At 42.8% G+C, this 16523-nt stretch overlaps 1 protein-coding gene across 1 annotated transcript in view; it reads right to left on the minus strand.

Moving 5' to 3' along the window:
* PLCB1 (phospholipase C, beta 1 (phosphoinositide-specific)) overlaps nt 1-16523 on the minus strand; it is a 616974-nt gene that overhangs the window by 135058 nt on the left and 465393 nt on the right. The window contains exons 12-14 of the mRNA XM_005874740.2: nt 9058-9140; nt 2442-2526; nt 937-1114 (exon numbers count right to left, since the gene is read on the minus strand). Of these exons, the coding sequence (XP_005874802.1) occupies nt 937-1114; nt 2442-2526; nt 9058-9140 (346 nt within the window). The remainder of the gene's footprint in view (nt 1-936; nt 1115-2441; nt 2527-9057; nt 9141-16523) is intronic.

Below are 16523 nucleotides of genomic sequence, written 5' to 3' on the forward strand. Positions count from 1 at the left end.
GATCGCCAAGGTTATTTTAACTAAACTTGGAAAATAAATTAGACTAAGTCGCAAATAATTCAGAGAAAATGGGTGACCACTTAGCATTCTTTTCTCATCAACCAAGAAAATCTATTTCAAATCAAATAAAAAAGGAGAATTATTAATGTTAAGCATTACTTAGTAGTTTTGATAGATAACTTAAGTAACTTTGCCCTATCACATTTTAATAGAGCTCTTTAAAATAGGGGTATACTGAATTGCCCAGAAGTCTCAGCATCATCAATGAGAACACATGCAGTGAACATCTTGTGCCCAGTCCTATAATTCATGCCAAGGGATTCCTGCCCTAAAGAAGCTTAAAACCATGAGGTCACTCCAAAGGTTATCTGGCTTCTGTGGTAGCCAAAATCATGTCCTCCCCAAAATGTCCATAGCCTGTGACTATGTCCTATGTTCTGGACTATCCTGTTGGGTCTGGTGTAAAGACATGAGTTATTCAAAACAGCAGACCTTTCTTGGCTGTGGTCAGAGGCAGATGACAGAGGGTCAATGAGAGCGATATTGCTGGCTTTGATGTTGAAGGAATGGGGCCACTAGCCAATGAATGTGGGTGGCCTCTGAAAGTTGGAAAAAGCATGGACTAGGATTTCCTAGACTCTCCTGAAAAGAATGCAGCCCTGCAGCCACCTGCAGCTTAGCTCAGTGACACCGCATGGACCTTCTGACCGGAACTGGGGGATAAGACATTTGTGTAGTTTTATGCCACCTCCCGTTATAGCAGCAAAGGAAAGCCAATAACATTGAGATTTGAGCCCAAATGGAAATGTAAGAAGTATTTCTAGCTAGTGTTAGAGGAGCAATTCTTAAACCCATGCATAATAGGAGACAGAGAGCGCGCCTGCCCCTCTCCCCCCAGCCCCTCACCTGCCAGCCCCTGGGCCCCCAGCCCCTCACCGGCTCCGGGAGACGAGGGCTCGAACACGCTGGAGGAGTCACTGCACGTGTTTGAGACTTGTTCTGAGAGTTTCTTTTTGCTGCTTCCTTCCGACGACTTGTGTGATTTCTTCTTATTTTTCACCAAAATTTTGTACATTAAGTCCATAGGGCTTGGAAGAGGAACTCCAGATTCCAGCTATTTTTTTAAAAGAAAGAACATTCTTTAAAAACCCTCCCCTTTCCTTTCAGATTCTCTCCCCAAGCCCCCAGGACAGCTCTGGACTCCAAGAGCTTCCAGGTTATCCTTTACCCCTGATAAGATAAGATGAAGATAAATTAAGTGTGTGCTGAGCGGGGCTGGCTCAGGGCTCTTGGCTTTTTCCCATAGCAGGCACATTATAATTACCATTCTTATTTTCCCCCAGCGAATCCACATGCATCAGATCACAGAAATACACTAGTAGCTTTTGTGTGCGAACACGAAGTGCCATGAGTGTCCACAGGGCCATATAAATCCAACCCCTTTGACTTAGGACAGAAAAGGAGGCCTGGCCTGGACTGTCCAAGGAGGAAGCCAGTTAGAGTGTGGCGTCTGCCAGGCAGAGTTGGCAAAGACAGGCACTGTAGAACCCAATTTTCAGTGCAGTTTCAAAACAGTAAAAGCCCCTTCCTGGTGCCAGGTAGTTTAGCTGCAGCCTCCTTGGCACGGGCAGAAGCGGAGCAGGTGGCTTCAGACTTCCTTGCCGCCCTGAGGTTCAAGCCACCCTTGTTTGCAAGGCTTACTTCCGGTGTTTCAAGCTTGCACCTCTAGTGGGAAAATCAGTTTCCCCTGCGAGGGTTATTAGATGCTGCATCAGGAGCACCTGTGCAAGTCCCGAGAGGGGCTGTTTTGAGAAACTCCCATAAGCCCATCCTGTGTTCTTTGCTTTCAACGAGCCTGGGCACTGGTATGAAAAATCGTGTAAGGATGTGGGGAGACTTGAAGAGAGGGTGGAAGAGGGAAGAGGCTACCAGAGGCTGTTTCTGCTGCTTGCCCTCCCAAAGCAGGGGTGTTTCCATGGCTACAGGACGCCTGAGTTCTACCACCCCGAGAGGCACGTTCTGGGAAGTGAGCAGCGGCCAGCAGGGACAGGCCCAGATGTCACTGTGCCACCTGCAAGGTCCCGTTTTGCCAACCCTTTTCTCTCAAAGGGGTGTGATGTGGTTCCCTGGGAGGTGAATAGAGCCCTGTCCCCTCAGACGGCCTCTGTGGGCTGCGGTTGCCTGTGGGAGCCCTGCAGTCCTGAGTGGGTCACGTCTGGCAGCGAGGGAGAGGGAGGGAGACTGTGGGCAGAGGAAGAGAATGATGTCTCCCACCCTCAGTGGCACACACTACCCGTCTCCTCCCAGTCCAAAGGTTCACTGTCAAGGACATAATCTTACCAAGAAAGGTAAACATGAAAGACATGTAAGGAAGTGCCCCCCTACCTCCACTCATAAATAATACATGCGTCCCCTCAGAGGTAAACATCAAAAATGCTTACTGGGTATTTTTCCAGGGGCTCCATGAGAAGGGCATCCCCAAAGATCAGCCGACAATACTCTGCCATCTTGGCCTGCTGCTTCGGGCTGTGGGAAAGGAGAGAGAGAGAAGGGGGAGGGGGCAGCAAGGAGGCTTACTCCAGAGGCTGGACAGGAGGCTTACTGTGTTATTAATCACTGAAAGAGGCAATGCCCTTTCTGGATCCGTGTTTATCATTCAAAATCCCTTGTTTACTACCTGCCCTCTGAGAATCTGAATACCACACTCCGGCAGTATTCTCGAATATCCCAGAGTTAGGGAATCAATCCCTTTGGTTTAATTTCCTGATTCCAAGTCAAATGCAAGACACTTGGGGGTGGAATTTGTTCATGATTTCATGTGAATTCTTGGATGAAATTTGTTCAACCAACAGAAAAACCTAGACTGCAAAGGAGGTTTATAAGGAGGTAAGGGAGGAGAGGGAGGAAAGGAGAGATTTGGACAGAGAGGAAGGAAACAGGGAGAGAAGGAAAGAGAGAGAGGGAGAGAGGGAAGGAGGGAGAGAGAGAATATATCTCAAAATGTAGAAGAAAGGACAGATGGGCAGAAGCCTTGGGGAGAGGTCCTAGAGGAAAGGCAAAGCAGCAGGCACCTTGGAGAAAGGTGTCTGCAACTCTTATGTGCATAGTAGGGAAACAAAGGTCTGTCAGCCTGACTATGTGCCTGCAGGCATCTGGTCTGATGGGAAAAGGTTGGAGACTCCAGGCTCTCAACCATTCTTGATGTGTAATGGAGAGGATAATAACTACTCCTGGAAAGGGACAACGCTGCTGAGAAGATGAAGTAAAGGATGCAAACGCCTTTTCAACATTAAAGACCAGGGCAAAGGTAAGATGATCGCAGTCAGACTAGACAACTTGTGAGCCTGCGAACATAGAAACACCATTCCTATGAGGGAACATCCGTAGTCTTTCAATACTCCTTCTTCCTTTGACCTTTTGCAAAGCAATAACATTTTTCTCATTCTGTAGAATGTTAAATATCATTACAAAGGCATCCAATTCCATCGGGCTTTGTGGACCGTGATTTTGATCTACAGGCTGCCAAACTCGATTTCCAACAGTCCTCTCTACGTGCTGCGATGTGAACACCTTTAGCAGAACTGGGACTGAAGCAAGAAAAAGTAAGTGATAAAAAGCCTTCTTTATACAATTCCAGTTGATTTAAAATGTGATTATTTTCCTTCCCTCTTGGAAGACATGACTGTTAAGCCCAGATCATGGACTGCTTTTTCCTGGAGGGGGGTGGCTTTGGGGGTTCAAATCATATCGTAATGGCCCACAGGGAAAAGCACTCCTTATGCCCCCCTTTGTAAAAAAGCATATATTTGGGGGTTCTAGTGAGTTTTCTGGGGTCCAAATATGAGCCTGAATATGGAATTGCAGGGAGAGGCAAAGAAGAGAGTCACAGAACTTGCAAATCCCTACATAGCAGCTTCCCAACGTCTCAACCCGCCTTCCTGGAGGCATATGACTGCATGGGACTGCATGGCCAGGCAGCCCTGAGCATAGACTGTGGCATTCCTCCGCAGTTACACAGAGAGGAAAACTGCCAGTCAGAGCAGCATCCTGAAAAGCACTGGGGGTGCAACGTCTGAGAAGTTGGGGAACAAGCAGAGATGCAGCCCATCTGGCAGGCAGCCCGGGAATCCTCAGTTCAGACACTTTTGCTCAAAGGATAACTGACCCTGAGGCTCAACCAAGCCAGCCAGCTCTGTGCCTGTAGCTCAATCACGTCCATCTGTGCGGGGCCCGCATGGTCCAGATTGCACAAAAGAAACTGTCCAAACCCTCCATTTCACTTTCACAGAATGAAGCTACTAAACATCACAGACCTTTGCTACCCAAGTGTGGTCCATGGCCCAGCAGCATCAACAGCCCTTGGAGCTGGTTAGAAATGCAGGTTCAAGGCCTTCAAGGCAAATTCTGAATCAGAATCTCTGAGGAAGCACGGCCCAAGGTCTGTGTCTGAACAAGGCTTCTAGATCATTCTAAAGCACGCTCAAGTTTAAACCAGCTATGATTGCCCTAGCCAATTTGGCTCAGTGGTTGGACCATCAGCCTGCAGACTGAAGGGTCCCGGGTTCGAGTCCTGATCAAGGACATGTACCTTGGTTGCAGACTTGATCCCCAGCAGTGGTTGAGGCATGTGTGGGAGGTAATCAATCGATGTATCTCTCTCACATCGATGTTTCTCTCTCTGTCTCCCCCTCTCCCTTCCACTCTGTCTAAAAATCGATGGTGAGGATTAATTAAAAAAAAACAAAAAACTCAAATACTACGATTGATTAAAATAAGTGAACAGGTGCTGAAGTAGATGATATTTTTCTTGAGTTTTGGAATTTGGAGCCCCAGGTTCCTTTGATCAGAGACCTGGAGGGAAAAGGGCTTCACAGGAATGCCCTGCTTTCAGGATTTCTCAGGGAACAATAGTCTCACCAGCAGAGGGAGATGTTCCAGGTGTCCCTTGCAGGTGACAGGCAGATTCCTGTGCTCTATAAAATAGTCCTCCAGGCCCAGAGAAGGAATTTTCTGGAGCACAATCTTACACCCGATTCCACTAAAGCAGTGGTTCTCAACCTTGGCTGCACATTAGAATCACCTGGGAATCTTTTTAAATCCTGATTTCTGGGCCTCATCCTCCGAAAATTCTGTTTCTTTGTTACTAATGTTGTGGCCCCACCCCATAACAAAGAAACAGAATTTCCAGAGGATGAGGCCCCCCCATAACAAAACAGAATTTCCAGAGGATGAGGCCCAGAAATCAGGATTTTAAAAAGATTCCCAGGTGATTCTAATGTGCAGCCAAGGTTGAGAACCACTGCACTAAAGAGTCACCTGAAGCTGTTAAAGCTGCAGGTGGCAGGCGTAGTCTCCAGTCCCCTGACTCACTGGGCTGGGAGTGGAGGCCTGACACCTGCATTTGTAACACGTCTGCAGGTCATTCCAAGGCAGGTGGTTAACAGGCTGCAGTGCTTAGAGCAGAGAGCTCAGGCTTCACTCAAATCACGGGAGGCCTTAAGAAAATGAGGGTTAGAAGTCAGAGTCTGGGGTGGGGCCTGAGACTGCATTTCAATCAAGCTCCCAGTGATGCCTACGGTGCTGGTCCACGGATCGACCGCACTTTGTACAGCAAAGATCTACGTCTGACCTAGACTTTCTACAAACCTGCCTCAAAATCAACAGAGAAGGAGAGAACAAGAGGCAGGTATCCAAGAAAAAAGTAAAGCGCCCTATTTGGTAACCAGGCAATTCACAAGCTCACGTGCCCACCTGACAGGAAACTGAAGCAGAACAGAGGGCAAACTGAATAGAAAAGGACCGTGGAAAACAAACCAGCTTTAATTGCGGGTCAGAACTGCAGAAATAGCATTGAGAGTATCAACAGTGGCTACCATGGAGATGAAGTAAGAGGAAAATATTCACATACACATTTTTGAGCTTCAGACCATCTAGAGATGTTAAAATACCTGCAGTGTTTTAATAAAGTGTAGGCACCTGGCAAAGTGGTCAGTACTCTAACCGAGAAACGTGCCTCATTTCATGGGGTCAGACCTCTACATTGAACTAAACCAGTTCCTTCTCTGTAGATGAGGCATCGACAGTGCATGGGAATTAAAAGCCCGGGCCAAAGCTCCCACTGCCAGTGGCTGAACCATGGCTAGACGTTACTTCCTTAGATTTCAGTGTAGAATTCTTCTTGTGAAAGTGCTAGGTCACAAATTAGGCGGAGCATGGGAGTGAACTTGGACTTTTCCAAGGCTTATTTCTAGAAATTTGAAGTCAGGAATGGGGGTGTGGCTCAGGAATCTGCATTTTGTGGGTTTCTGAAGGTAGCAGCTGGACCAGGAGAAGTTGCCAGCAACTGGTGGCAGATTCCCCTCTGCCATCCATGAATAGGTGATTGCAGATATTTGGAGAGAAAACCAGAAAATTCCGTGAGTTTTATCTTTCCCAGTAAGTTTGCTTTGGCTCACAGGAGCTGGGACCAGAGATCCGCAGCCTGTTACCTGCAGGAGGGTAACATGGTTCAGTAGAGACAGCACATAGACTTCAGACGTCTTTGGTGGCTGTGTCCCTGGGCCTCTCTGTTGAGAAGGATTCTGAGGTTACATCTAGATTTAGTGGGAACTCGTGCTGCAGCTGATGAATGATGTCTGGCTCCCGGTTCAGCAATGAGGTGAGGTGGCTCACGTGTCAAGCAGAAGATTTTACCAGCAAAGGGAAAGCTTATCAGATTTCTTAGGGTGCATGACAGTCCTCCCAGGAAAAGACTGTGGTTGAGCGATTTTGCTATGTGCAGCTCAAGGACAACAGGATTATGAAGCAAACAACTTCCTCCCACAACAGAAGTCAGTATCTTCGTATTTCACGGCTATTAGATTATCTCAACGGTTGGAGATAAACAGCAGGACATCCAGAGGTTGTTTTCCTGTTTTCTTTTGTTACGCGTGAATTATTCATAAGCTTTTAATAGCTAAATTTCTCATGTTTTAAACCAGAAAGAACAGTATTATGGCATTATCGTTTTTGCTTTTGTGTGCAACATAGGCTTAGCTTTCATGCCCTTTGGGCTCTCCGTATGACGGGTGTTAAAAGATGGCAAAAAATGTCCTGTGGTTAAGGGTACAACTACAGAAATGTGAACATTTGCAGGCAGGTGCCTTGTGGATGCTCTCATGGTCTTCATTTGATGTTTTCAAGGTTCGTGAACCTCTGCTTAGGTGTGGGGATGGTGGTGGTTAAATCCATGTTTGAAGCCAGACTAGCTGAATTGGAGTCCCAGCTCTGTCTCGGTTTAGCTGAACGGCCTTGGGAAAGTTACTCTCTTTGGGACTCAGTTTCTTCATCTGTCAAATAGGGACAATCATAATCATGATATGTATTCTTAGGAGCACCTGGCTTTGTGGTGAGGGTTATATGGGCTTATGCTTGGAACCCTGCTCAGGACATAATGAATCTTGGCTGTTATTATGTGTGTGGTGGTTTTGGTTGTTGATACCTCTCTGGCTACCTTATAGGAGAACTCAACATAGTGGGTGTGATCCTCAAGAATGGATTTGTACATTTTGTAAACAGCTTTTCACTTTGTCTCATTGACAGAAATATTTCTTGAAGAAAATAAAGGTGCGAGATTTAGAGAGATTCTTCCACAAAGGAAATAACCATCAACAAGTCTGGGAATTATAGTGCCTGGAAGAAAGATGCTAAAACACTGTGAGAGCCCCGTTACACATGGGTGGGCAGAGATGAGAGAAGGCTCCAGGAAAGTCAGCTGTAAATCAGAGCTGTCGCAGCAAATGAGGTAAGAAATGCAGCAACTGAAGGGGCGCTGCTCCCTTTTGTTAGAACAGAAAAAGCAATGTAAGGGAAGGACATATTTTTCTCTTCAGTCGACCCGCAGAAGAAGTGTTAAAAAATTATGGACCCAATGATTACATCATCCATTGGGTGACTGTTTCCGAATGAAACAGAATCATGAGCTGGTAACGGTAACACAGGTTTCCTGAGGACAAACTAGAAGTAAGGGCTCTCGCCACATACACGTTAACAGATGATCCCATTTAACTGCATAGGAATTTCCTGAAGCTGAAATTTGCTCATGACCAACCTGCTTCCCTAAGACTTACTGAAGTGGAGCCTGTGTGGAAACTAGTTGGGCAGAAGGAACTAGTGACCTGGAAAGGACTTTCAATGAGCAGGGAGGAAGGACCTTGTGATCAGGACAGGTGCTGCTGGCTGGTAGAGAAAACTGGCGCAGGTCCTTGAAATAAAAGAGGACGACTTCCCAAATGCTGGTTTGAGCAATGATGGCCACTGCTCCGTCATCATCTTTAGATGTTAATTCCATGGTCAAGAATTTCAGTTGCTTGAATTTTGATTCAATACAAATTAGACTTTTTCATTTTGAAGTTCTTGAAATGAAGTGCATGATAAACTAATACCCACGTATTTGAAATAAACGTGTCTTACGCTGGTCCTCTGTCATAAATGAATATAAAAGAGTAGAAGTGAAAACTGCCTTTTCTTTGTGTAGCTCAGAAATAAGTGCAGGCTATTTTGAAATAGGAAAAAGTTTGCCAATACTAACAAACTGGGGCCACCAATGGGAAGAGGATAGAGGGAACATCTGGTGGTCTGTGTTCTATATAAGTGCAAAGTGGCAGAATAGAATCTACAGCTGTCCCTGCACCAGCTCCCATGTATATGGAACTCTCCATTGTGGAATGGCTAAACTGACCATCAATTTGCATGCAACAGAAGGAGCTAATGGAGGAGGATCGTAAAAGTGCCCCCTGAAATAGAGACTCATATTATGTAAGGCAATGTGCTCCATTGCCTTGTAAGAATCCTACTATGGCATGGAAATAGATTTCAAAAGTCCAATGGATTATGTTAACATAAATGAGATTTAAATGAATGAATTCTATTTCACACAGATGAAAACATGCCACCTAATACATAACATAATCAAAGAACACCATTAATAATGTCAAATAATCTTACATCAGATGAACAATTATTAAACATGCCCTATTTGGAGAAAAAGACTTCCTATTGCATGTGTTAAATACTTACGAGTCCACATGATTCTCAAATGAAAGGAGAATTGGAAAAGGTGAAGTCTTAAATGCACACTCAGCGATTGCTTCTATCACTTCCTAAAAATGAGAATACATATATGTTCAATATACCAGAATTTTAATGTGTCTATTTTTCGTTGGGGTTATACTCATTAATATGGCTATAGTTTCCATTTGTAAAATAGTATCAAACGGCTTGAAATGGCCAGAAAGGATTGTGAAGGCTGCTGCACTCTAAATTTTCTGACTCTTAGCAAGGTTAAAAAAACAAAAACAAAAAGGAACACACCCAAAAAACTATTTTGGTGAAGGAGAATGGTTCTATTTTCTCATTACATCTACTTGGTTTTTTTAATAATAAAAAAAAACAACTCTAATCATATTGCAACAAACTTACACAAGAGAAGGCAAATATTTTCACCCATAAATTCACCCTTTGAACCAAACCACTGCTGGCATTTGGTTATATACTAGGTTGTTTTTTATATATTAGTATAACTTAGTTTTAATTATGGAAAATACTCTATTTGTATTTTTTAACATTGTTATGAGATATAATTCGCCCATTTAAAGTATACAATGACATGATTTTTAGTATATTCACCAGTTGTGCACCCATCATCCCAATCTAAGTTAGGACATTATTATCACCCCCCAAAAGAAATCTGTTTCCATTATCAGTCACTCCCCCTTTCCTCACCCTCTCCCCATACACCCAGCCCTAGGAAACCACTATTCTACTTCTGTCTCCACAGATATGCCTATTCCAAACACTTCATATAAATAGAATCACATATATGTGGTGTTTTACATCTGGCATCTTTCAGTTAGCATGCTTTCATTCATCCATGCTGTAACATGTATCAGTAATTCATTGCTCAGTCTGTATTTCTTTTTAAGGGTGTATGTCATAAGCTTCAAAATCTGTATAAAATTCTAGGGAGTAGCAGTATCATAATTGATTTAACCATTACCCAGTTGTGGAACCAACATTTTAAGAGCTATCATTCAAATAATTCTACAAAGAACATCTTCATTTTTTTCCTAGTAGTTTGAATTATTCTGGGAATGAATTCTCAGAAGGGGAATTATTGAATCAAAGAATATGAATACTTTTAAAGTCTCCTGTGTTTCTCCAAATTGCTTTTCATCTTCAATTGCCCAGAGCAATGTATGAAGGACCAGCTTTCAATGCATAGCCACCAGCTTTCGGCATTACTTTTTCAAAATATTTTTATCACTGAACTGGTATTAAAGTGAGATCTCACTTATTTTTAATTATGTTGCTCTCAATACTACTGTGGTTTTACATATGCATATGTTTGTTTTTAGCTGCATTTATTCTTTTCATATTCTCTTTTCAAGTGGGGATTTCCACTCTCACTCCTTATGCCTGGGCCTTTCCACTGTCTCTTCTACCTTCCTTTATATTCAAGCCAGAAAGCTATTTCCCTGGCCCCAGACTATAAATAAGACTTTCTAATTCTGTACTACATTTGCATATATCCTCTGAGAAGGATGTGCCTGCATGGAGCGAAATAATCGCTCACACCATTTCCTAGAAGTGAATTCACAGATTGCCTTTCATACATGATCAGTTTAAACTTTTATGATAGTTGATGCCATCAAAAATAAGTGCATTATAAATAGCAAGCTACACCAACATTTTAAATTCTTTATTTGATTTATTTGAGCACAGGCCTGGGATTCAAACACACTTGTGTGTTAGTCCTACTTCTTTGCCTTCCAAGCTGTGTGACCTTGGGAAAAATCACGTAATGCCTCTGTGTATTGGTTTACTAATCTGTAAAGTGGGGGTGACAAGCTTCACTCATCAAGCCTGTGGGTGAAAGTGCATCAAGAGAAGGTAGAGAACCCAGCTTATAATGGGCACATGTTCCCAAGTCAACTAAGGTTACTTACCTCACTGGTGCCTCCCTCCCCACTTACCCTAAATCTTCCCTTTTAGACTCTGACTAACAAGAGGTGCCATTAAATGAGCATTTATTATGTTGTAGACACATATCTTATCTCATGCTAGAAACATTCTGTAAGGAAAATGATACCCAGCATTTTAAAGATTGTACAATGGAAACTCAGAGATATTTACCAATTTGCCCAAGGTCACAGAGAGGAGATGCCAAGAAACCCCAGGAAAGTCTATCTGACTCTAGAGCAGTGATGGCAAACCTTTTGAGCTCGACCTTTTGAGCTCGGCATGTCAGCATTTTGGAAAACCCTAACTTAACTCTGGTGCCGTGTCACATATAGAAATTTTTTGATATTTGCAACCATAGTAAAACAAAGACTTATATTTTTGATATTTATTTTATATATTTAAATGCCATTTAACAAAGAAAAATCAACCAAAAAAATGAGTTTGCGTGTCAGAGGTGTCATAGGTTCGCCATCACTGCTCTAGAGCTTATGCTCTAGTCTTAACCTTTGCAGTAACTGTCCTGCAGCTAATGAGCTTAACCACTTAAGACAGAGCCCTTAAAGCAGTGGTTCTCAACCTTCTGGCCCTTTAAATACAGTTCCTCATGTTGTGACCCAACCATAAAATTATTTTCGTTGCTACTTCATAACTGTAATGTTGCTACTGTTATGAATCATAATGTAAATACCTGATATGCAGGATGGTCTTAGGCGACCCCTGTGAAAGGGTCGTTCGACCACCAAAGGGGTCGCGACCCACCACTGCATTAGAGCCATTCTTGACTTCTGTTTCTCTCACAGCTTTTGATTCATCAGCAATCCTGTCTTAAATATATTTATAACAAAGCCACATCTCAGCCCCTCTACCTCAGTCATCTTGATCCAAAAATCTTTGTCATAACTGCTAGCTAGGTTTTTATCATCATCCCCACATTTCACTACCCCTTCCTGTGAGATATGTTGATAATAGGCATGCCCATTTGTGTGTTTTGGCCAGTGAAATATGTATGCAAATGACATGTGCTGCTGTTGAGCAAGAGCCATCATGTAGTTATGTCATTTCTCATCCATGTGCCATGAGCCCCGTGATGTTATAGATTGGGGCTAGTCTTTCTATATGGATTGCAGACAATATCAATCAGAGCAATAGTCAACATCCAATGGAGCCAGAAAAAACTTTTGTGGTTCTAAATCACTGAGATTCTACAGTTCCTGTTATTGCAGCAAAACCTAGCAGAGGCTGACTTTTAACTACTTTCTTGACTTCTATGTTTGATAGAGCCTTTTAACGGCTTTCTTGGCTTCTACGTTTGACCTCTACATTACATACCACAGCCAGAGTGATTGCTCTTAAACAAGAATCAGATGATTTCACTAATTTGGGATAAAACTTTTTCATTAGCTTTCCACGTAATGGAGTGAAATCCAAATTCTTTATCAGATCTGACACCTGCTATCTTTCTAAATGCATTTCCTTTTCCTGTTCACCGTTGCTTTCCCTGATACAGTCCACTGACCTTCTCTTAGTTTTCCTTGAATACAGCAAACACAGTTTCATTTCTTTGTTTATCTTTGTTGCTTTTGTCAGGAATACTCTTACCTGAAAGCAAGGCTTACTTCCATAGTGGGGTGAGGATGGTCTCTGTTCAAATGTCACATAATCAAAGTCCTTCTCCCACCACAACGCCAGCCACTCTTTTCCTTCAAAACTTATGTCGCCTTCAAAGGCATATCTCTGTGCGTCATATTGTGTTTATTTTGGTCAACTTCTCCCCACTAGACTGTAAGCTTCCTGAAGGCAAGCACCCAGTTTTCTCCACTGCTCTGTCCCCAGGGCTTAGGAAGTGCTAAGGCACATTCCAGATGCTCACTAAATATTTTCAGGCAAATAAATGAAGTCTTAACATTCTTAATAGAAGAGAAGTATTCATCTACTTGTGCTCCCCTTTATTCTTCTATCGGCTATTTCAGAGGTCACACACTTTTTCCATCAAGGACCAGAGAGTAAATATTTCAGACTTTGCTGGCCATATGGTTTCTATGGAAACTATCTGACTTTCCCTTTGTAGCCCCCAAACAGCCTCAGATAATGAGCAAACACATGGATGTGGCTATGTTCCAACAAAACTTAATTTCTAAAAACAGGTGGTATGCCTGAAGAATATAGTTTGTCAACCTCTGGACTAGTGAGATCATTGGCTTAAGCAAAGCTTAACACTTGATTGTAACTAAAGGTAAATGTAATATTGTATTATGAAAGCTTGAATGTTGATTCCATATGCAACAGCCTGGTTAAGTTTAACACTTTCATGGCTGAAATTTCCATTTAAGGTTGGGTCTTACATTGGGGGGAAAAAAGACTTTCAAATGTAGATGGAAGTATAAGTGTCATTAGACTGGTCACTTTCTGATGATTGCTGTCTTTGGCTGTTTGATAACTGCTCCAGCTACAGGTGAGTGAGAACCCTGCACCTTCTCCCTTAGAAAGTGGATGTTTTGCCCCAGGCCCAGGGCCTGTCTCTTTATCTTTGGCCAATGGATTGTGAGTGTTTTTCTGGGTCTTCTCTCAGACGTGTAGGGAATTCATGCCTCTCTGTCTTCCTAGATCCCTAGGTCTGGTTCTCTCCCCACAGTAGAAATGCTGGTGTGGCTTGAAGTGCAGCTGGACCTGGGCTTCCTAGATCTTCCTACCTGTGTCTCCTGCTACCTTTTCCTGCCTCTGGTGTTGTGAACTTCTAGTCTTGTGCACTTGACTTAGCACAGTGATGGCGAACCTATGACACGCGTGTCAGAGGTGACACGCGAACTCATTTTTTTGGTTGATTTTTCTTTGTTAAATGGCATTTAAATATATAAAATAAATATCAAAAATATAAATCTTTGTTTTACTATGGTTGCAAATATCAAAAAATTTCTATATGTGACACGGTGCCAGAGTTAAGTTAGGGTTTTTCAAATGCTGACACGCTGAGCTCAAAAGGTTCGCCATCACTGACTTAGCACCCGTGTTTGCAATGGACCTCCCAAGCTCACCTGCCATGTTCTTCTCAGCTCCCACTGGGTGTCTAACCAGGGCTGGGCTATGTTTAAGTTTCCACATAGATTGGGCTTCGACCTCTTCCTAGAGTGGGGTGGAGGTCAGGGCACCTAGAGCCTCTACCATGGCAGCCTTACAAATGACTTAATTCAACCTCCGCCTCACCCTGACTTAATGATTCTCTGCATAAATCATACCACAACCACTGCATTTAAAGAAAGAAAGCTAAAGCGTGACTTCTTACATTTCAATTATAATATCAGTAGCTAATATTTATAGAGTACTTCCTGCAGGCCATGCGCTGTTCTGAGCAATATCCACATGTGAAGTGGCATCCTTGACTACTGACAGCAACCCTAAGAGGTGAGCACTAGCATCATCTCCACTGTGCTCATCAGAAGAGGCTGGTGCTGCTTGGGTGCGTCTTCAGTAAGTGGAAGAGCGGGTATTGGGACCCTGGCATCAGCTCCAGAGCTGCATTCTTATCTCCCAGTTTCCTTTCTCTCTTTTCCTCCTATCCTCTCCCACTTCCCTCTTCCTTCTGTCCATCTCTCCCCATCTCTCCCATAAGTTTAGCCACCAGCTTAGGAAACCTTTTCGAACCTTTAAAACCAAAGCAAACATTTACTGAATTTCATCTAATGATTTTAATTGGGAGCTCCTGAAAACTCCAGATGTTCCACTGTTGGACTGTGTGGTTTTTTATGCCTTTGAGATATTTTGCATAGTGCACAAGATCACACTGGATAAGAAAAATAGTTACAGTTTTAAGGTTTCATTCCTTCATATAAACCATCATTAGCGGACAATGGAATGTGAAAGTACCTCACTGCCCAACTGCTCCTTATTAAGCCCAAACCATTTTTCAGAAACTGCTAACACTGGGTTCAATAATCTATAAACCATATGGCTCAATTACTATCCTCCAGGGGAAAATCTGCCCTTGAAATCCTTTATCCTTGACAGGCAACAGCAGGGTGCATTTGATAACCATTTTATGTGAGCATTTATGTAGCCGTTACATTGCATCCTAAATTATTATTTCTCTCATAGAATGAAGCTTTATTTTCAGAAATGCTCCATTTAATCTCATCCTCAAATTTAATATGTTTTCATCATATATGTTATCACATTACCCAGTTTTCCATCTTGTGCAATTGCTGCTTACAAAGTAGCTGGCCAAGGAGGGAGAAAAGGGAGCAGCTTGGGGATGGGGTGGGTGGGCGGGTGTCCCCTGTGGGGAGGAAGGAGACTGAGAGGGAGCAGAGAGAATGAAGACCAAGTGGCGAATTACTATGTCATGACCATCAGAAAGGCTAAGTCAATGAGGCAGAGAAACAGAAGGGCAGATAAATGGGGTAAATAATAAATAAATCCCTCGTGCAAAATAAAAGGCTCTCCAGAAAGAGAGTGAATTACAGCCTGTCCCACTTTCCAGAACATAACCTTTTATTTGGCCCATACAATAAATAGTAGGCAACTGCAAGTAGGGACGCTCGCTTTGGGGGATATATCGCCCAGAAGCTTTCCTGATTACACAGGCTGAGAGCAGATAAACTGTGTGACATAAAAATGACAAACTTCAACAATCGGTTTATGTAGCTGCTTCAAAACATGCTGTGGCTATATAGTCTACTTAGACTGTGAAGGTCACGTCCAAATACTTAGCGAAGACCAAACTGGCAAACATCGGGAGAATCTTTAGTCTACCCTCCAATATATTATACTTGGAATTTCACATGGGGAAAACAGAGAAAGACAAAGTTCATTTATCTGATCAACGGAGGCTAGAAAGACTAAAAATGAAAGCTATGCTGTAATCTATCTTTATTTTCGCTTTAGAATGGGAAACTTCATTTTAAAACACATGTTTATTGAGGAACTGCTATATACCAGATTCTTTTCAAAGTGCTTGGGACAGATTAGGGAACAAAACAAAGATCCTGTCTTTGTGGAGTTCACATGCTGGTAAAAGGAGACAGACAATAAACAAGGATTCCTCTAAGATTTTTATGGTTTCCTGTCTTACGTTTAAGTCCTTTATCCATTTTGAGTTTATTTTTGTGTATGGTGTAAGTTGGTGATCTAGTTTCATTTTTTTTGCATGTATCTGTCCAACTTTCCCAACACCATTTATTGAAGAGACTGTCTTGACTCCGTTGTATGCTCTTGCCTCCTTTGTCAAATATTAATTGAGCATAGTGGTTTGGGTCAATTTCTGGGTTCTCTATTCTATTCCATTGGTCTATATGTCTGTTCTTGTGCCAGTACCAGGCAGTTTTGAGAACAGTGGCTCTGTAATACAGCTTGATATCTGGTATTGAGAGCCCTCCTACTTTGTTCTTCTTCCTCAGGATGGCTGCAGCTATTTTTTTTTTTTATTCCAGATGAATTTTTCTCTGACAATCTCCAACATTTACAGGGAACTCATACAATTTAACAAAAGGAAGACAAACAACCCAATCAAAAAATGGGCAAATGGGCAA

This window comes from Myotis brandtii, unplaced genomic scaffold (assembly GCF_000412655.1).
Source record: "Myotis brandtii unplaced genomic scaffold, ASM41265v1 scaffold45, whole genome shotgun sequence".
NCBI lineage: Eukaryota > Metazoa > Chordata > Mammalia > Chiroptera > Vespertilionidae > Myotis > Myotis brandtii.